This window comes from Poecilia reticulata, linkage group LG18, assembly GCF_000633615.1.
Source record: "Poecilia reticulata strain Guanapo linkage group LG18, Guppy_female_1.0+MT, whole genome shotgun sequence".
NCBI lineage: Eukaryota > Metazoa > Chordata > Actinopteri > Cyprinodontiformes > Poeciliidae > Poecilia > Poecilia reticulata.
Genome location: NC_024348.1, coordinates 6093632 through 6115821, shown reverse-complemented (window position 1 = coordinate 6115821; position 22190 = coordinate 6093632). Strand labels below are relative to the sequence as shown.

At 37.9% G+C, this 22190-nt stretch overlaps 3 protein-coding genes and 1 long non-coding RNA gene across 5 annotated transcripts; all 4 read right to left on the bottom strand.

Annotated features, from left to right (window-relative positions):
* Window positions 1-339: 339 nt before the first annotated feature.
* Window positions 340-6580, bottom strand: tmem185 (transmembrane protein 185). Its single transcript, XM_008435121.2, has 7 exons — window positions 6359-6580; window positions 5074-5250; window positions 4384-4591; window positions 4058-4141; window positions 3440-3616; window positions 2627-2750; window positions 340-2473 (listed from the first exon to the last, which is right to left on the bottom strand). Exons 1-7 carry the CDS (start codon window positions 6394-6396, stop codon window positions 2223-2225), a joined length of 1059 nt encoding a protein of 352 aa, XP_008433343.1. The 5' UTR covers window positions 6397-6580; the 3' UTR covers window positions 340-2222.
* A 1078-nt stretch (window positions 6581-7658) lies between these two features.
* On the bottom strand, window positions 7659-8338 carry LOC108167206 (uncharacterized). The gene is made up of 3 exons (XR_001777566.1): window positions 8290-8338; window positions 7890-7947; window positions 7659-7735 (listed from the first exon to the last, which is right to left on the bottom strand). It is a non-coding gene; the product is annotated as an uncharacterized LOC108167206 (long non-coding RNA).
* Window positions 8339-8835: 497 nt separating this feature from the next.
* On the bottom strand, window positions 8836-15474 carry LOC103480267 (uncharacterized). The gene is made up of 7 exons (XM_017310313.1): window positions 15437-15474; window positions 14702-14749; window positions 14267-14524; window positions 13452-13754; window positions 10495-10758; window positions 9036-9141; window positions 8836-8944 (listed from the first exon to the last, which is right to left on the bottom strand). Exons 1-7 carry the CDS (start codon window positions 15471-15473, stop codon window positions 8836-8838), a joined length of 1125 nt encoding a protein of 374 aa, XP_017165802.1. The 5' UTR covers window position 15474.
* Window positions 15475-18483: 3009 nt separating this feature from the next.
* On the bottom strand, window positions 18484-21357 carry LOC103480242 (CD276 antigen-like). Of its 2 annotated transcripts, none has more exons than XM_008435122.1 (4): window positions 21211-21357; window positions 19836-20201; window positions 19535-19609; window positions 18484-18654 (listed from the first exon to the last, which is right to left on the bottom strand). In XM_008435122.1, exons 1-4 carry the CDS (start codon window positions 21275-21277, stop codon window positions 18584-18586), a joined length of 579 nt encoding a protein of 192 aa, XP_008433344.1. In that variant the 5' UTR covers window positions 21278-21357; the 3' UTR covers window positions 18484-18583. The 2 variants fall into 2 exon arrangements, with proteins under 2 accessions (XP_008433344.1, XP_008433345.1); XM_008435123.1 differs by having other exon boundaries at window positions 19836-20153.
* Between the last annotated feature and the right edge of the window lie 833 nt (window positions 21358-22190).

Below are 22190 nucleotides of genomic sequence, written 5' to 3'. Positions count from 1 at the left end.
GTGAATGTGTCTAGTGATTAGTGGGTTTTATAGTTACCATAGTTTATTTTTTCCAACTTAAAAAAAGTTGCCAAAAAATCAGGTCATACAAAAGGTGGGCATGGATAAATCTTAGTTTTTTTTTTCTTAAGTGGGCAATGATACATAAAATCTGTAGAAATATTAATTTGGTCAGATGATTTGAAACAAACATTATTAAACCAGCTAAAGTATGTCAAACTGTAGAAGGGGAAAATGCCAATGATGCAATAAAAATGTGATAACTGACGTTTGTTCCAATGATTTAATAAGAAAAGTGTCTGAACCATCTGCACAGATGCTACATTGGACTGATCAGAGTAGGAGTGTAGGACTGATTTTATTTCAATCTTCTGGTCCCAAACTTCACGAGCTGTAGTATTTACAAAAAGAAAAAAAAGAAGGTATACAAAACATAAGAAGTCCTACAGTGCTTCTTAACAAAGTGCCATTTCTGATTTTCTCCTAATGAAAAAAAAACAACTTTTAATCAGGTTTATTTCAGAACAATACCTGCCTGGTCATTAAAAAACAAGTCACTGTAACCAAACTCTCTCTTTTTTCCTTCCTTTGCAACCCTAACCAACGTACGGTTGGCGTGAAACTCCAAAATACAAACATTTTCTGATAAGTGAACGCACCATACCATTGAAGTGTTCACAGTTTGTGTTTAGTGTGGATGCTGCTACTGAGGGAAGAAGAGTCAAAGTTCACTATTTTTTTAGTATTTGGAGCAGTGATTGAAATGAAGTCAAAGGAAGATTAGAGATGTAATAAGCTGTTTGGCAAACAATTTCCTATGCCATGTCTGCATGTTTAACTAGGCTAAAGATGAGAGAGAGCAAAACTTTCAGCAGATACCAAGAAGGCTGAACATATTACAGTAATGTTGCCCTCTTTCCCCCCCCCCCCGTCTTGAGCTTCTGGAAAAATCGGCATCTGGAAATGTTGGCAGCCTTTGGGATGTCTCAGATGCTGAATGCTTGTATAAGGTCCTATTTACAGCTTAACATCTGTAAAGACTTATTTTAAAATCTTAAAAACTTTCTTTGGGATTATGTATTTTATATTTCTGAAAAGAAGTAATCAGGACAGGCTAGAACTAATTTCAGCGGTTCAAAGGTTGACTAAATTCAGAGATCAAAATATAAAAAAAAGAGGAAGAAATATATAAAGAAAAATTGGCCACAAAATGTTGATTGATTGGTGCAGCAGCTCTAGCAAAGTTATATTAAAATCAAATGCCAGATTGAAAACGTATCACGATGGGCCAAAATGTGGTCAGTTTTTTAAACTAAACTAAAATAGTTAAATAAACCAAAATACTTTTACAACTTGTTCCTGTAGCAACAAACTATTTGTTGTCTGGTTTTTGTTAATAAAACTTTACCAAAAAAACATTCTTTCAATAATGCAACAAAAATTATGATTGGAAAATTTTCAAATTGGAAATAGTTATTTTCTACAAAAAAAATACCAAAAACAATCATTGTGAGTTCAATGAAGAAGTGCATATGTAGTAAAAATAAAGGTTTGTAAAGAATCTGGTGTGGTTACAGTGACTTTCTTTTGAAAACACCAACATGCAAGCATTGCAATCAAACAAACCTGAATAAAACTATTAAATTAACCCTCTTATTTCTGTAATGGAGCCATACATGTCTGATTTATGGCTCCATTAAAGACATAACAACGAGAGCTACACTGATCCCATATGAAGCCACAGAGTCTTTCCAATGGTCCCCCATCACAACCTGATGCATCTTTCTTTTTTTTTCTTTTAATAACCCTGAAAACGTTTCAGTCAAATCCAGTCTGACCCGACTCGGCCTCAAGCAGACCCTAATCTCAGATTATCTTTGTAGTCAAATAAACCAAAAGGTTCGTCAAGATTAGACATAAGCAACACAGTGTGACTTCACCGAGAGGCGAAAAAACAGTCAGTTTGACGACTTGCTGCTAGACAGATGAGGGAAGAGTCTTCAGACACCTGAAGAAACCAGAGTGAGGAGTTGTGATCCGCCGGCTCTGAACAGACCCCGCCTCCTTCGCAGGAGCAGCGCGCCGCGGCTCGGTTCAGGTAGCCGCTCTGACTCCTTCAGGTCAGCAGATAAATCTGTACACCGTGTCCTCTGCAGCTTTGGCTTTAATAGTTTTTGCTTTTTTTAAAACAAGAGTCCGGCGGCTGCGGGCGCGGCCGGCGTTTAGTCGGGCATGTCGATGCAGAGCTTCGGCGGCGGGACGAAGTACTTCCCGGGGCTCTGAGTGATCACCACGCCCGTCTTCTTGTGGAACATGGGGGCGATCTTGGGCGGCGGCTCGGGGACGGGCAGGTCGTCGACCGCCTCGGGGTCCTCGCTGCGCTGGAGGTCGTAGGACACGTTGCCGTACTCCCTGAGGAAGGGCAGCAGCTCCAGCAGGAAGTGGCAGAAGTCCTTACGGATGCCGAACCACCCTGAGGAGAGAGCAACGACAAAGTCAGACGAACCGAATAGGACTGAAAAAAATGTCTTTGCAAGAACAAATCTAAAATTTACACACACAAAAATATCGGAAACCTAATTAAAAATGTTGCTTTAGCGTCAGAAGGCTGTGGTTTCTTACTCACAGTGGTTTCCTCCTTTCTGTCCAAAGGTGGTGGCCATGAGTGTGAGCAGAGAGAGCCACAGCGGGACGAACACACACACGTAGCTCGGACTCTTGTGATTATCCAGCTTGTACACCAACAGGATCTAAAAGGATAAAAAAATCTAAGTCCAAATGAAAATTATGGATTTTTTTTCCTATTCAGATCCCTTTACTCTGACACCCAAACATTCTATATTTTATAACCTCTGGAATGTGAAGTTAGAGTCGTAAAAAGCAATTATATTAATCGCATGATAAATCAAAGTGAGCTCGATCATTTCCTTTCTGATGATTAGTAGTTTTTTTGAAGGGAAATTTTGTTTGTGGACACTATAATGCATAGTTTAGTTTTTGTGTTGGCTTATTTCCTTTTTTATTCATTTGATTTGGTTGTGTTTTATTTTGCATATTTAAAACATCTTCCAGGTCCAGTGTGGAGTTTTCTGTTAAAAATTTAAATTTATTTGTCTTTTAGAGGGCAAATTGTATTATTAAATAGCGATACATCTGGGAACGCTATGAAAAACTGACTAAAATGTTGTGGTTGCTATGGCAATTTAGACCCAAATAGTAACAATATCATTATTTTTACATAAATTCTGTCACATGCTCATTTCCACAACTTTCTCGCATTTTGCTAGAAAGCCATCAGGCTGACTTCATATTTTTATGTAAAAATGTATTAGAACCAGAAATGAATCCACATCTATAATGTGGATTTAAAAATACTCTATGAAACTTATTTTACCCCACTGTGACACAGTCATGGGGAGTAAAACTGGAGGTCCCTCACCTCAAAGGTGAGAAGAGGTACAACGATGGTCATCCAGCTGATTGCCATGGTGATGTGCGTGCGCCGTTGCTCGGCGATGATGTCTATGGAACGGAGGAAGAGGACTGACCAGATGATGTAGTAGAGGACGACAAGGCACAGGAAGGACATGAGGATCCACAGCGGGACACACACCACCTGCACGACACACACACACTGACATTTTATCAAAAAAATATCACACAATGATGGATTAAATAACTCAATTATTTCTTTCTGTCCAGATTTCTTCATGCTGTGACACATAAACAGAGTTGTGCATAACTTCAGTGGAGCTGAAACCAGAAGTTTACAAACATGTTAGTTCTCACTGTCTGAGATCAGATCAAACATTTGTTGTTTTAGGCCAGTTAGAATTACCTCAATTATTTATGTTTACTAAATGCCCTGCATGTAAACTTCTAATTTTGAAGACAAATGTCTAATATTTTATTTTATGATTGTGGCATTTAGCAAACAGAAATTAACTGACCTAAAACAAGAAACGCTGGGTCTGATTGAGCAAATGAATAAAATAAAAGGTTTATATTTTGATTTAGTTTGTGAAACAACAGGAAGTGTGTGTCAGGTGTTCCTCACCAGCCAAGGCCACCTTATGATGTCATCCAGCTTCAGAGCGATGAAGATGAACTGCAGGATATTTACAGAACAAAGCACCTCCAGCTGAGGAGAAACAGGAAGTTGTCATCAGCATATTCTGATAGTATTACACGGGGAAAAAAATGATTTAAGTTTCACATTTTCCCCCCTAAAGTAAGAGATCTGTTGAACATTTTGTGCCAAATACACAAATAATTAATAGCACAGATACAGAATTTTGCAGATTTGTGCTTAAACAGAATTATTTTGCTGCTTGAGCTGCGTGCGTGTGTGTGTGTGTGTATGTGTGTGTTAGTTCTCCTGACCTCAAGGGAGCGATCGTGTCTGAAGCCCCAGACGCACGCTGCTACGGAAACGGGCGACACGAAGAAGAGCGGCATGAAGACGAGGAGCCACAAGTATTTGCCCTTCTCCACGCGGTCGCACACCAAAACCTCGAACATCAGCAGCAGGACGTGCAGCCCCACCGCTATCAGCATGGCCTTGAACTCCACGCACGTCTCCCCTTCAGCCCTGAGGGACGACGCGCAAAATGAAACACGTTTTATCATCATCATCATGATAATGCTGATATTCATCCCCACTGATAATTATGCTTAGTATCGAGAACGTACTTTGAAGGCCAAAACAGTTTGTCCTCCCGGGACTGTAATTCAACCCAAAAAGAATGAATAATTTAATGGGAAGTTCATTTTTCATTTGGAGGAAGTAGAAAACCTGACTGCTGAGTCAAAGGTGTGGTCAAATATGTCAAGAGGAGGAGCCAAAAAAACTCAGCTGACTAAAATTATTCTTTGTTTTTTCCTGCCAATGGTGACAAATCCAGGAAGAGCTTATTGATCATGAGACATTTGTAACATGGTAGCTTCTTTTTAATATATTTCAATAACATGGATTACAAACAACATCTAAACAAACAAGAGAGATCAGATGTAAACAAACAGCTTACGCCAGAGGTCATGTGTGTATCTCTGTGTGTTTGTGTGTGTGTCTACCTGTACTGAGGGTTGTGGGCCCACACTCCGGTGCCCACGGAGGCCCCGATGATCACCAACAGTTTCCACAGCCATATTGGGGTAAACACGGCCCAGTAGCTCCACTGAATGACCCCGTCCAGCCTCAGGGACAGCAACACGGAGAACAGCAGCAGGCAGGAGTAGATCAGGAACTTACTGCAGCAACCGAGAGGGCGACAGGAGACGTGACAAGAACGTGAGAAGAAAACCAAAAAATAATAATAAATCAGTTTTCCAAAAATCTAAGATCTGGAAATTGAAAAAAAAAAAAATGTAGGATGAAAAACTTGAAAGAATCTTGATTAATGCAACTTTATTTTCAATCGACCAGCCTTCTAACTTTCCTGTCTTTAATTGCTGCATGGATTTTTTTTTTTTTTTTTACTTTTTTTTAGTGAGGAGCAGCTCATGACAATGATATAAAAAAAACTAACTACTCTTATTACAAAAAAAGCCAATAATAAAGTTGTTTTTTTTATTGGAAGATGACACGATTGATCAAATATGATACTGGCTGGAAAATGATCTGACGACCCAATCTCAGATGAGTAGACAACAATTCAAATGTTTTATAAGATTCAGAACATTTCTAAAAGCTTCTATCACAATTATAGTCATCCTTCAGATTTAAAACTTCTAACAAGGTAAGAAGCTGTGCTTGCATCTATTTTTATTACAAGAACACAGGCGCCTCAATACCCTTTGGGATCTTAACTCTCTTTTATTGATGATTTATCTCAGTTATTTTTATGACTTCCCAGGTATCAATGCATAATGATAGACATCATTATCATTCAAAAGTACTTTAAAATAGCATTACACAAAGTAGGTATACTTTTGGTAAAGCATGTTAAATGTCTTGTTTAGATTTCACTTAATTACTATGACAACATAATAATGAACGTCATAATTAAAAAGGTGCTTATGAAGTTGTCAGTTTAGCTCATTGCTTTAATGTCAGTAACCACAGCGGTGCTAATGTAATGTATAAACTATTTATCAGCCGTAGGAAAGGTCACAGATCAAAATTCGTTTTGCGTTGTTTACATTAGCATGCTAACCGGGCCGCTCAAAGCCGGACACTTTTATTTAGGTTCGACAACTTTATTCAGACTGTTTTATGCGACTACGCGGGCAACAGCATCATAGTACTGCGTGTCTGAACCTTAAAAACTCAGACACGCATGTTTTTCTTTTAGTATTTTTCCGGCGAATAAGAGCCGAAGCTATGCCATAGCTGAAGCTAGCACGCAGCTAACGTTACCTGGGATTGAAGTCCTGAAAGAGTCCTCTTAAATTCATGGTGAACAACAGGGCCGGTCGGCTAGCTAGCTGGTGTTAGCTTCCTCACCCCTGGAGGAAACCTCCGTGTCTAATCTGAATGCTACACATTGTAATTTGTGGGAGAGCTCAGCCTTAGGTCTCCGGTTCATTACTTAGTGTGTTATGTTTTGTTTTTTTTCTCCCTCAACGACCATCTCACGGGATATGACGTCACCCTTCTTATTCATTGACGTTGTGGGGAGAAAAGAAATTGAGACATTACTGCCACCTGCTGGTAAGATGGACGAATCTGTGGGGACATACAAAAAATATATATATATTTCCGTTTATTGCAGAGAAGACTGGATTACATTTTTGTCTTTTATTTTCTGGTTTGGAAAAAGTTACCTTTTACATTCTCATATTTCTAACAGTATACTAGATCTTGATCATGATTCAGTGCTGTTGAATACATTAAATCTGGTTCCACTCCTGTTATTAAGGCACACTAATCATTGCTCATTAAGTCCTCAAATCAAATCCTCCAACCAAAAAAAAGAGTACAAAAGTAGTTTGTAAAAATGCTGCTTAAGTGCTGAGTACTTGAGTATTTGTTTTGAGTCCGCAGCATATGATTTGTTGTTTCAAAATGATACTAACAAATAGAAATATACAGTTATGTGCAAATTTTAAAAAAAGAAGAAATATTAATACATAGCAAATATGCAAAAAACATATTCAAGACAAAAACAAAATGTTAAAGTAAAACTAATAGTAATTCATGTTGGACCAGAGTAAGGTACACATGGCTGTAATGCCCAGGGGTTATTGACCTCTAATTAGCATAAAAGTCTCAGCAGATAGGAGATTTCATTCAAGAGGAGCAGTAATACGTCATAATTATATTATAAAACATTTTTTAAACATTCTCAGTGATGTTTTGCACACTACAACACATGCGCTTTGACACAATAGCTCTGAAGACAGTCGCACAACACTAAAGCTGAATTTATTGCAAACTCAGTAAAGTCTACAACTGCCACCGTAGGAGTAAAAACATAGTTTGTGACTTTCATCGGAATCCGGCCAAGATTCTGCTATAGCTCCTTAACTTAATTACAAGTACTTCTTTAGGAAACTAACCGCCAAACGCGTTATTTATGTAAACATAAAAACAATAAATCATTACCACATTAAATCTGCAGATCTTCACTAAGCATCACAACCAGTGATGAATGTGTTTTAACTTTTTATGTTTTATAAATCTGGTTAGTTTAGATGTGCAGAACAAACAAGCCTGCAGCCTGCAGCCTGCATGGCAGCTGCATCCACATCGTAGAATAAACTGCAGCATCCGTTACTGCTGGACTCCACCTTCCTGCAAACAGCCAGCATACATTTTACATGTCACAATATGTAAAATATTGTCTATTAAAAGCAGGTTTAGTTTAAAGTTACTAAAAGATGTTTTTCAGTTGATCCAAAAGACACATACAGAACAATAGAGACACCAAATGAAAGATATTGTTTACCTTCTCTGTTGTTCTTTCCTTTGTTCTGGTTGAGAGTTTTAACCTTCACAGGAAACCACTGGAAAGCAGATACCAATGTTATAAAAATTAAAAATAAAAAAACAGCACTGACACAGTGTTGTTGCAGAATAAACAGCTTGGATGTAGTCAATTTATTTATAACTACTAAACAAAGTGTTTAGTGGAACTTCCAAATGTGGCACGGACATTTTCCCAGCAAAAGAGACAAACCTGTAGCGTTAACTAAATTCAGAGACGTTTATGTTTAAAAACTCAGAATTTAAAGCTTACAGAAAAGATTCTTCATTTGACATTTTGTTCACGTGCATGTAACAATGTTTGAAACATTTTGTTTTGGTGTTTCTTAAGGGAACATGGTTTAAGGAAAGCAGATGTTTACCTGGTTTCGCATTAACGTACAGACAATCTTCCTCTGGATGACGAGGCCTTCCTGTTAAAATCACAATATAAATAAAAGTTCATGCTTCAAAATCTCCAAAACTTTTCTTTTTTTTTTCTTTTTGTTGTTATATGTTTAAAACCTTGGGATTGAAGAATGTCTGACAAAATTCTGGACTTATACCAATTGCATTTAATGAGTTTCCCAAGTTGTAGCAGCTCTGTTCTAAAAAAAATATCTTACCATTTCCAGTGGCTTTGCAAGTTTCAATTTTTTCATAAAGAGGTGTGTCACCTATAATAAGTAAGAAAAGTGTCAAGGCTAAAGTTCTGATGTGATGCAGTTGTAACAAAGACATCTATTATTTTCCCCCTAAAAAATCTAAAAAATATCTGCATTATTGCGATTTCCAATGCAGCTAAAGCCTTTCCTGACAATTTCAGGGTTGTTGTTTTTTTATGAAGCGTGAACTGTCTGAGTCTTTTTTTTTTGTGTGAAACTGAATCCCCGTAAAGAGAAAAATAATAAGTCAAAATACGAATGCAGTTAATTCTGTGACCAACCCTGCAGCAGAGCGCTGTAAACCTGACTTCCAGACTGATGTGCTGCATGGCTGGTGGTGGAGCTCTGACTGCGCCTCTCTGTCAGAAACAATCTGAAAGTATGAAAGGGTTTTTTATCAATGAAAGAAAGGATTTTTTTTTTGCGGCATATTTATAATGAGAGGACATAAATCTCCAGCTGACCTGGTGCAGCGCCACAACGAGAGCAGGAGAATTATGAGAAGGATTCCACTAATTGGTCCAATGATCAGCAGCACTAGACGTAAAGAGCTGACGGGACCGGACACAGCTTGTGGAAATAAGAAAAATTGAAACAAAAGAACTGTCAAAAATCTGTAGCATATCAAAACAAATGCAGTTAACCGTTTACGTTACTAAAACAAATCAAACATTTTCCTCCTCCTCACCTCTAACAGACATCCAGCTCCTCGGTGAATCTTTTCCTGAATGTTGACATTTGTAGAAACCTTCATCTGACTTTGACACTGCAGAGATATTCAGCTCCCCTCTGCTGCCACGGTCGAGTAGTTTATCATTGTGATAGAAAAACACACCAGAGAGAAGTTTTTGTGTCTTATCAGTGCAGCTCAGAGTAACAGGTTCTCCCGCAGTCACAGGACGAGCAGGACTCAGCAGGAGAGGAGCAGAATCATCTGTAAAACAATCAGAGGACTTTTTAACACTTAGAGGTAGGTGGGAGCAGAACTAAACAGCTTTAAACAAAGTCATGTTCTATCATGTATTCTTTGTAGTAAAAATGAAATGAAACAAAAATATTTTCCATTTGTTTTGTTGACCACTGGAATCACTGGAATTTATATATATATTGTATTTTATACACAGGCTTGTTTTATGGCCGTCTATAAGGATCAACATCACATGATTTGGAAACCCTGACATTTTATAATCGAAAACCTATCTGTGCATCACCTTAAAGATGAAGTGATAGTTTTTGATCACTAAAATAACATCTGTGCAGTCAGAGTGACTTCAGTGGTCTTTTGGTAACTCTTTTATGTAATGCATGTAGACGTATGAGGAAGCCAAACTGAAAAAGTAAGTAGATCAATAAATAGACGCCTCTTTCTCTGAGCTCTGACTCAGTTTCTGTGTGTCCTTCCAGTCCCAGATGTTCTACTCGCTCAAAGTAAGATTTATCATCAAACCTGAAGAAAATCAGCTCTAGCTCCATCAAATTTCTGCTTCCTGAATACAGAAATATGTTTAACGAGCTGAACAGAGTTCAGACGTCCACCACACAGGACAAAATTTCTCCACAACTGTAAAAAAATTTCACTGTACGTTATTGCAAACACTTGGACTGCAGTTAGTGGAGGCCCAACTGGGCACCAGGTTTAGGGGTGAATCACTTTTTCACACAGAGCCATGTAGGTTTGGATGTTTTTTTCTTCCTTAATAATAAACAAAATTTCAAAACTACATGTGTTTACTTTTTTTCTTTTTTTTTTAACATGGGCTTGATGATTTAAAACACTTAAAACAGACAAAAAAAGTAGCAAATCAGGAAGAGAGCGAGCACTGTTTCCTACCATTGTATGGAAATAACATATACCCTGAAACGTACAAATTATGTTGAAATATAATGACAAGGGAAATGAAAAGATGATAAATAACAACCTACTCCGTGCAGTGATGTTCACTGTGTTGCTGAACTCTCCTGTCCCAGACTCACACCAGTAAACTCCAGTATGATTCTGGTCTATGACGATGACACACTTAGATCCACTGATCCTGCCCCACTTGGAGCAGTCTGACAGTTCTGTTTCTGTAAACTTCATCACTCTCCACTCAGCAGAGTTTCCCTCACAGCTCAGAGTCACAGATTCAGACCTGAAGTGTTGAACTCTGTCAGGATTCACTGAGAGAGAAGCTGCTGGACCAGGATCTGGAAACAAGACAGGATTTCAGCTGAGAACCGAAACGTTAATTAAATACATGATTTTGCACATATTTAAGTAGCGGTGTGTGCAAATTAAATATGCACAAATAGCAAATCTTTAATAATAAGGATCAGGTCAAACATTTGAATACATTGATCAAACTTTGTTTCTCCTTAAAAATCATAATATTTGAGCGTATCTCAAATAAAAACGAACAAACAAAAAAATAGGACATTTTACGAACAATAGGAATAAATGGCTTTATTTGTCACAATTTGTGAGCTTTTCATTTCGTGTATCTACTTCACAGCTGTCTTTGTTGTGAAACTGTTTGTTGCCAGCTAAATGACTTTTGACAGCTATTATTTTTGATTGTTTTCAGTTCAGTGGTGATTTATTGAGATTGGGACGGTGTTGGAGTTTTCTCAGAGCTGAGTGAAAATGTTTTGTGAAAAAAATTATTTCTCCAAGAGCTCAGAAAGCGATTCAAGCCGATTACCAGCAGTACAAAAACTGAAACTAAAAACAATGAAGACATTACGCAGTTAACATTAATTACATTAGTCAAACTGAGTTGTTGTTAAACTGCTCTGTTTAAATAACCTTGAGAGGAGACGTTACAAAATGCTAACAAATGTCTCTGAACCTCCTGCCACTAAAAGACAAAAACAAAAAAGTCACAGCAAGAATCCAAAGTAACTCGTGTTGATTATCTGGTAAAGTATTAAGAATCTGAATCTTATTCCGCCTTTTTGGTTGATTGTTAGAAAACCATTGTAACCCAGTCTAAATTAAAGGTATTTTGTTGTGAGTTAAGTTCATGGAAGGTATAATAATTTAGAATGTATTAAACATGTTTGCTTAAATATGNCAAACATTTTCCTCCTCCTCACCTCTAACAGACATCCAGCTCCTCGGTGAATCTTTTCCTGAATGTTGACATTTGTAGAAACCTTCATCTGACTTTGACACTGCAGAGATATTCAGCTCCCCTCTGCCATCATTCTGGATGAGTTTATCATTGTGATAGAAAAACACACCAGAGAGAAGATTTTGTTTTTTATCTCTGCAGCTCAGAGTAACAGGATCTCCTTCAGTCACAGGATGAACAGGACTCAGCAGGAGAGGATTAGAAGAATCATCTGTAAAACAATCAGAGATTAAAGATGGTCAGTGTTTTTTTACAGTGCCATTTTCTTGTAAAATTCATCACTAATAACATTTTTATTTAAATGTCATTTAGTAATCAATTAAAATAAAATAAAATGAATAATCTGAAAAAGGTTGCCAGATATGAACAAAATATCAACAAATCAAAGGCAAAAGTCTCATGAGGTACTAAATACCAACCAATTTTGTCTCTGGCATGGTTTATATGTTGGAAGGCATGTATCATGTAGCTCATGTGTATTTCTGCATAGGCTGTGATAAATTATCCTTTTTGAAAAGAATTGGATCCAAAATCAGAAACGCTTTAAAATCAAACATTCAAACATTTTTCTTTTCAAACTGTCTGAAAACTGAAAATACCATCAATGTAAACCAAAAATATAACCAGAGAACAGCAAACATTTGGCTACCACAGTTAAACAATGGAGTCTGAACTGCTTGAGTGGCGTCGGTGTTCGCTGCTTTGCAAAAGGTGAAAATGTGTCAAACCAACGAGAAACAATGAACACACATCTGCCGAGATGGCGACCATGAAAACTGATTGTTATCTCACCAATCAGTTGAGATGGCAACCTTTAAGTAGGTCAAAGCTATGACACAAAGATAAAACGTAAAAAGATGTCAAAGAAAAGATAACAAGCCATATCTTTACCCTGTACAGTGATGTTGATGGCGTTGCTAGTTTCTCCAGATCCAGACTCACACCAGTAAACTCCACTGTGATACCGATGTGGGTCAATGGTGCATGTAGTTCCAGTCATTTTCCCCCAGATGAAGCAGTATGATAGTTGTCCTGTTTCTGTAAACCTCATCACTCTCCAAGTAGAGTTTCCCTCACAGCTCAGAGACACAGATTCAGATCTGAAGTGTTGAACTCTGTCAGGATTCACTGAGAGAGAAGCTGCTGGACCAGGATCTGGAAAAGAGACAGGATTTCATCTGAGATCAGAAACATCTTTAAAATGTTTCACTAAAATGGCTCCTTGCTTTGTTTTTGTAGTAGTAAAGATTACAGTAAGCATTTCAGCAAGTTGACCAAAAATATTTCAGTGCTTCTAAAGCGAAATAAACTATCAAAGAAGAAATAGTTTTTTCATCTTTTACCAAGTTGGATTTTGCAGGTGAAAGTTTAACAGCTTCTCATGATCAATGTTTTAATTCAGCTCTAAACTTTATGGCTGATTTTATTTCCTGCATGCTAACTTCTTTAGATTTTCTTTTATCAGCTGTATGAGTTTGTCAGAAGTCTACAGAAATGTGCCTCATGCTTTTGTCAAGTTACACAGGATTAAATCCAACTGAAAGAATCCAGAGTAAGTCATGCTTATTATCCCATAATGTGAATGATTCATCAGATGGCTATGATCAAAAAGATTTTTTCTTTCCAATGTTGTGTCTTAAGTGAAGTGAATTTTCAGAATCTTTTATTTGTATAAAAGTTCAAGAAGCGTCTAAAAAGAAATGTTGGATCAGGCTAAAAACCTCTGAAACTTGTTTTTATTGAGCGCAAAGACAGAAAGAAACTGACCTGCAGACCAGATAAACTTTGGTTCACTGTAATAAGTGTAAAACTTTGGTTCTCCTCTTCCTGCTCTGCACCCAAATCCTGCTGTGCGAGTCGGTCCATTAATGATGAAGGAATTCTGCTCGGTACCATTGGTGCTGCCAGGAAGCAGCTCATAGGTGTAGCGGCTGAATGGATCAGGAACAGCTTTATACCAGTAGAACCTCCATCCTGCATCCTGAGGTTGAACCTCACAGCTCAGAGTCACTGAGGCTCCAGGATTCAGCCATGATGGAGACACAGAGAGGACAGGCTGAGGGGGAGACGCTGATGGAGAGAGATTAGAAACTGGGTCAAACATTTTTCCACATCACCTTTCATCTCTTCACTCTAAGGCTATTTGAAATGGGCAGTATTATGTATTCCAGGCACTCAGTGCCATTTTATAGCACAATCGAGGAATATGTTACCTTCGGTCATTCTATAAACGCAGTATATATCAATCATGACCTAAAACAAGTTTGACTTAGCAACTTAGCACCTTGAAATTGAGCCTCCATCTGTATAAGAAGCTCTTGCTTCTTCCACCTCTTAGCCTTCAGCACGTCACCTCAGCAATGCTTCTCCATAAAGTATTTAACACTTGTAGGAGTGTTGCACTGATAAGTAACTCTTATAATGACCTCAGCAGGTGTTTGCTAATTGCTGTTGGCTAGTCTGAAGGAGCTGAGTGAGGGAGCAGCAAATTTGGTTTTATAATTGTTTTAAGACCTATTTAGTCCAAGTGACAAAAAAAATTGCATAAATGACCACTTTCATTTAAATGATAGCCAACTTACATACAGTCAGTTTAATAACTTCACTCCATGGTGTAAACCCTTCTCTTCTTCCTCTACAGCTGTATTCTCCACTGTGAGCCTCAGTAGCTGAGAAGTTCATGTATTCACAGGGTATTAGAGACTTTCTATTGGTTGTTTTCCATTCATACGTCCACTCAGTTCCTCCAGCTTCCTGGATCTGACATCTCAAAATGACTGTCTCTTCTCTGTAGATCTGAGGCCAGCTGGGATGGAGAATCACTGAGACCCTGTGAGAAACTGCAGCAAGAAACACGATTAGGAGGCAAAAGAGTCTGAAAACGAAACTGAAAATGAGACAGTGTAATGTCTACGATGATTATGTCAATCTAAGCATCTTCTTTCTTACGAATGAATTCACTTTTATAGAACTTTATCTTATCTTATCTTATCTTATCTTATCTTATCTTATCTTACCCTCTGCTAGTGTCGTTGTTCTGTCTGCTGTCAGAGTTGCTTTGATACCTGCAGGTTGAAAAACCATGAGAACATCTTCAATCACTGATGCTTAGAACAAATCTGATAAAATGTTTGTAATCTGAACTGAGACTTAACCACGTTGGACTGCGCTCTGATTTAATCCGAATCAACAGAACTAATGTTTGATCAACAGAATCTTACCCATTCACCAAAATTAATAGAGATAAAGGTTTTCAAACGTCCAACCTTGTATCTAATAATCTATATAGCATGTTTCACTTTGTGATAAAGTTCCAGGAGTAGGTAGGCTTTTCAGGAATATTCTAACTTTTTAAATGAGTCTGTGAAAACAGATGACATGTGAGGTAAAACACAAAAATATATCCATGATAACTTAGAGAGTTGGGAACAAAATAACAGGACGTTTACGTCCCTCTGTAGTCATCTGAACATAAAAACTGACACGTAGAGGGTCTTGAGAATCAGTAAATCGGCTCAAACAGAAGCACACGTTGTTCCGGACACATTGTTCAGCAATATGATGATGTGTAAACATGGTACATTTTAGAGAAATTATAAAGAGAGCATTGTTGGAACAGCTGCAACGATGGTGACTCCAATAAGAGGGCAAAGACCTGGGTGTTCTGTTTTCATTGCCGTCAGATCTTAATAGAGACACTCAGTGACTTGGCATCATGAAGAAACATTTTAGAAAGTCAGTGATGTACTTACAGAAATATCCCAGCATGCAGAGCAGACTGTGCCTCATCCTTGCATCCAGAACGGCTTCTAGAAGCTGAGCCTAATATGTGCACATATTACATGAAATCATACTTTTACCTCTCAGTATCCCCTCTGTGTGTTTCCGCACCTTCTACACAAACTTCACACCACACCACAGCAAGCCTGTTTGCAGCAGTTGATGGTGGTTTGCATTTCCTGTCCACTGCAGCGATGTCTTAACCCGTGTTGTGCACAAGATTCGGCGTCGGCTTCCAAGAAGGCACCACTTTCTAGTGCAAATTGCTGTTTTTCTATTGCTCTCATACAAAGAAGTGCTACGCTGATTTTTGCGCACAAAAACATTTGCTGTGTGACCGTTTCTAAAGCACTATTCGTCCAGTCTACATTTTATTTTGCATCTTTTTAGTTCGATGAGTGAATTTTCTTCTGAGACACCTTCTGAAACAGCAACTTCCTCCGTCCACCACTCACTCCGCCACCACAAACAGAGCAGAACAACCTTGGCGTGTTAACTGATGCAGACCCACCCACCCCAACACCCAGAACACATAAGGTGCCCACTCACCAAATAGACCAAATCATTTTTGGACTGTTGGAGGAAATTGGGAGGGAAATTACAAGGAGTAAATGAAAAACCGATGCAGGAATACCCCAGACCGCCATTTAAACTTAGGAACGTCTTGCTGCATGGCAACAAAGCTAACGACTATTGGGAAGTTTATCAGCACATAAAATCTGTCTAAGCATAGTTTGCGTGGGCAGAAGGGGGCAGTTGGTAAACGTGAGACTTGTGGGAGTACCAATCAATCTGATCTTGTTTCCGTGAACAAGAGCTATGTCACAAGATGGCTAATCTGGTTGGCCCCACGTTGCAAGTAAGACAAACTGCAGCGTCCCAGTAGTGTTTCAATATATGAGGTGCAGATGACAATGGATTATGGTTTGAGTCACTGAATCAAAATTGTTAATTTCTGTCTCTGATGTTCCAGGTCAAACAAAGTAGCATGCAACACCCTATCTGCAAACAAATTCCAATAAAATCCCAGTATGAGAAAGAAGAGTGATAAGACGATTAAACAGAAGGAGTATGTTAAACTCTAGAGTGAATGATTGCAATGAAGGCTGTAGATTTAATTTGTTGTTCACTCTTTTGGCCACAAACCTGTTTTTCTAAACTTCAGAGCTTAAAATGAATTCATTCATCACTATTGACTCCGTCCTAAGCCTCATTTGGTCTTTGTTACCAGTCTGGCAGATTTGAAAAATCTGGATTTTCTAATAAAGAGGGAAAAATATGGCAGCCTCGTTTGCGTTTATGAAAGAATCTGATCTTGTCTGCAAAGAGCTTACCTTGGGTTTAGTCGGCCCGATGTGGTCTGATCACTGCTTGTTTGATTGCCCATGTGGCAAAAAAATATATAGCAGTTATTGGGCAAGAGGTGGACACTGTGGGTTGGACAGTCCATTGCAGGGAAGCATGGCAACACACAATAAAGACTACCATATATGGACACACTGACATGTAAGGACGATTTAGAGAGATCAATTAATTATGAATAGAACTTGTTTAACATACAAAAATACATGTTCAAAGAATCAAATGTAACCCTAGTCAGACTGGGATTTAGTCATTTGCAAAGGCTTCACTTTTGATACTTGGATTAATAATATTCTTTTATACCCATTTCCTCCATATTGATAGAACTGGAGGAATTGGGGAAAAAATACATAATTAAAAATGCTTTATTTAACTTAAATTGGTTCCAGGGATACTAATCAGAAATGTCCCTCAGATACTATCTGAACCATAGACATGAATGATCTGGACTGAGACGCGACATTTTTGATTGAAAAAAAAAAGTTATTTGCTGCCACCTCGTGATGCAAAATGGAAACTACAATTTGGGGGCAATAACAGTGGTTAATATATATATATATACATTTTCATGATGACAAGCCTTAAAGAAAAGTAGATCTTACAAAGATCGTTTTATTCTCTTTTGTCCTTTTAAAAATGTTTGTTTCACTTTTGCTTTAACAGTTTTAATTGCATCAAAAAAATTACCTTGTTTACTCTACGGTATTTTTGTGGAAACTGTTTGGCAACTACCTGGGATTTTTAGTTTCCATATGGGCAAGCACCGAAACTTCTTAAAACTTTTCTCACACAGTTGAAACACAACAACGATTCACACAGAAGATGTTTTTTGTGAACAAAAAGCTGCCTCTTGTTTCTTCAGCCTTTCTGTTGGCTTGTGCTCTGCTGGGTTTTTCCCTATTTACAAACATCACATGTTTCACCTTCACAGGTAAAAAAATAAAAAATGGGAAGAAATAATGTTTTCAGCAAGTCTGTACTTTTATTTAAAACCCGTTGAGGACATCAGTTGAACATGATGAAGTCGGTAACGGTTTTAAACATAAATGCAAGTCATGCAACTCACACTGTAATCATGCGATCATGTGCCTTAGCTTATGAAATAAGGAAGTGTGATATAAAGTGCAATAGCAGAAGGTAGAGACATATAAATAAAAACAAAATGCATTAAAGAAAACGGTAACATTTTTATGGACACATTTTTGAACTGGAAACGTGGAACTCCACATCTAAAACTAAACAGAATAACTATTTTTCTAATGGCTCTCAGAGCATTACAGCAAAAAAGATTGTGACCCCATCATGGGGTCTAAAGTGCATTTCTGTGACTGTTACCACAGACTTTCCAAATAAACATTATAAAGCGCAAAACAGAAGTACGTCTCATGCTTGATTGTTGCATGACTGTGAAGGAGGGTGCTTTATTTCCACATTGCGATAAAGCACATTGGGGTTTTTTTCTCTTTGCTAAAGCAATGTCCTAAAGTGTTAAAAGGAATATTATACAATCCCAAATGTTCCTCTTTTCCAGTTTTACTTCGGATCAAACAAGTTTAGATTAGATTCCATAACTCTGAAAAAGTTTGATGATAAAAGTGGGCAGCAGTAACATACATCAAACTAGGAGCAACTTTTATGTCAAAGAAAAATCAGAAGACACTGGGCGGTCAACCTATGGCCTACATGTTCCTTCTATTGTTGAAAACTGAAATTGCTTAGCTCTTACACATGGATACAGTGAGTAAGCATCCTGCATCTCAAGCGCTGAAGATCAGCAAGACCCAGATAACGATAAGAGGAGTAAAGCTGCTGGAGCAGGACACACCGCCTGGCAGGAAAAGAAACAAAGACAAGAAAAATATAAATCCGTCATTTTCTGTTCCGACTGAAAGACAATGCAAACAAAACATAAATGAGATAACGTGAAAAGTTGGGTAAAAGCTGCAGCCCAGACACAAAGCTTAGGATTAGCCGCCAAGCTAGCTAAATTTTAAGCATTAAGGGTGTAAAAGTTCATACGCTTACATTGAACCACACAAAACGTTAGTTCAAGATACATGCAGTCACACAAGAAATACATTAAAGGCAATCGGGAGTCTGATTTGAAAGAAGTCTAGATTGTTAGCACTTCTATTAATTGATGGCCATTAATAACCATTAATTGGTTATTAATGACAGGATGTGGAAGCTTAAAGATCAGCCAGGTTGTTTTTGAAGCAGTGATGCATTGAGTTTTTTTGATGAGGTCGAAACAGAAACACAGCAATTCATCTTATGGAAATGTACGGAGAACAGTTTCTGTTTTTATCCTGTATACCTGACATGAAGCAATCTGTTTATGTCAACCAGTTTGGCTGGTCATGTGTTTGCATTCAGTTGAGTGCCACAAAAGAAAAACAGGAAGATTAAGCGATCATCCAAAGCACTTCATATGTCTGACAGCATCAACACACAGAAGGATGAAGACTAGACAGTCTTTCCAGTTCGCAGGAAATGGAAAGACTCCAATTGTCTTTATGGGAATGCTTAAGTTTCGATTGCAACCCAATCTCTTTATTTTCCATTTTCAAAAAAGTGAAACAAACCTAGGATTTAGCATTTGCCCGTGTCAGCTTATACTGTGTGTGGCATTCTTAATGAGCCGTGAAATTAAATGTACCGCTACAACCCTAGAGGTTAAACTGAAGCCTAATTTAAGACGATCTCACCGTTCAGAACATTCTGCCTCTTTTCTTCAGGATACAGTTGTGTCTCTGAAGTAATGGTTTTAGATGAGTTTTGATCTGAAAGGACGGGAGGAAAAAACAATTTCAAATACAGATTATAAAGCGTTTCCCATGAAACTGTTCATAATCTGCGTAATAAACAGCTTCATTTGGGCATTTGGAACAATTCAGTCAGAAGAACAGATGGACACCTCGACTATCACCTGACAGACAGACCAGGTTTATGAGACTAAAAGGTTTGTGTGTTTAACCAGGTGGTCAGCAGCACCACACTTCAACTCACCAACAATAAGGCGAACAACTGAAGATTTGGTGTTGCCATGTAGCTTTGGGATGAAGCATTTGTATTCCCCATCGTCTGCAGTCGTGACGTTGGTGACGATGAGGGATATGTTGCCGTGTCTGAGGCCGTCTGCGAACAACGCCGTCCTGCCGTAGTACGACGAGCTCTTCATGTCCAGAACCTCGTTGTTGTCTCGGTACAGGTGTACGTATTCCATTCCCTTTGGCCGATGCTTGGCGTCAGGCCTTGACCACTCCACCGTCATGTCCACCATGTCCAGCTGAGGCTCCACGAGGCACTGGAGGATGACATCATCACCTGGAGCAGCGACAACCGGTTGACCCGAGCTTGTTACCTGATAATGACCTAACAATGGAGGACAGAAATTTTATTTTCTTCTGTCAGTAAAGCAACCCAAACTATTATTCTTCTACCCCTGTGTTTTTGTACGGTTGTCTTCCAGATTCTTTATGTAAAACACACACACACACACACACACAATATTGCTTTTCTATAGTGATAAGTTATTCCATAGCACGTGAGTCTATAAGACAATTTTTGAATTTCTATGTTCACTTCCAACATAGAAATTGTTGACATGAACAGCTTACATCAAACAGTCTGGCTTTGGACTGAATATGCTGGGAAAGTTAGATAGAAAATGTTCAACTGACTTACTCTCCCTGCCATTTAAAAGAAAGCATATGATAAAGTTAGGTTTATGCGAAAACAGCTTGTATTAATAGCTTATGTTAATCCAAGCTAAATAAGAGTAGAAGTAATTACAGGAAATGTTTGGTGACAGAGAGGGTGGTTATGATTTAAGAGGTGAAGGGTATTTTAAAAAACAACATATTAGAACAACCAGGAAGAGTTTTTGTTTATCTGTGTGTGGAGTAAATGTTTGGAATGGATTGAATGATGAGATAAAAAACATTACAAATGTAAACCAGTTTAAAAAATTGACTAAAGCAGAACTCATTTCAAAATATGCTATATAACATGTTTAATAGTTTATAATGTAAATGATTATATAAATAGTACTTAAAATAATTGTACATAGTTAAACATAATGAAAAATGGAAACAAGTTGTCTCTTGTTGATGTTCTGAAAGTCAATTGATAATACATCGACAAGTATGAAAGGGGCAGGATATTATAAGATGTATCTTCTACCTGCTCCTTTTCGAACAGAAAATATAAAATTGCATGTCACATGGGCAAAATAATTTGTTTTACATTTTATTTCTTAAGTTTGTCTCATTCTGTTTTGTTTTCTTGTTTTTTTTTTGACTGTTTTTAATGTCTGTTCGAAATAAATAAATAAATGAAATGAAATTAGTTACGAATTGAAAAGATATTGTTGTACACTTACCTTTAACGGGAGTTGGGGTGAAAATGAGAGCAAACAAAAGAAAACAGAAGCTCAGCGTTCCTGGCATCTCGTTCTTTCTGCTGCGGCTGTCATTCTATAAACTGATAGAGTTTGTGACTCAGCTCCTGAGAGAAGGACCTCGCTGCAGCAAACAGAAAGGGGCGGGGACGGACCACTGTCAGTCTCATACCTTATTTGGAAATGGGATCATTACAATCCGGAAGTGAATGGGGCGCTATTTCCTATACTTCCGTTTTGATTTTCTTTTGAAATCTGATATATTTTCAGCTTTAGGAAGGAGTTTCACTCTCAGAATGTATTTGAACTTATTTCTTTTTTTACTTCACGGCAGCTCACAGTTTTAGCAGGGAGCATCCATCCTCATTTTTCATCAGTTTGAACCTCTGAGCTCATGAAGGTGTTACTGTGCTCCTCTGGCAACTAAGAACATCTATTAGACGTCATTTATTGACACTGCAATAATTATTCTTAACCAAACTAAATTATATTTACCTATAGCGTAAAGTATTTTGCTCTATTCACAAATTGTTGATAATCAATCAATCAATCATATCTTTATTCCAGACACTAAAAAGCTCCATAGAAAAAAGGTCAAAACAAGCAAAATAAGAGAAAAATAAAAATAAACATGACATATTATTCACCGAGTCACAAAGAAATGATGACGCCAATGATTCTATAATTTTGAATAGAATCTCACAGTATTAAAAACAGGATTTACTAAAATTGCAATTATATTATTGCATGACACAGATAATCTACACATGCATTTATACATAAGATTCCTGAGCACAGCTGCACATGTGGGAACAGCATTATGTACAAACATATGGCTAGCACTACTCCATAGGCACTTTGAGTAGTAGCCTGATGCCATCATTGTATGCCACATAAAGTTTCTGCGGGCTACTTTTTTTTGTATCGTCGCCACAGATGGGCCGTGTAATAATGTGATTCAT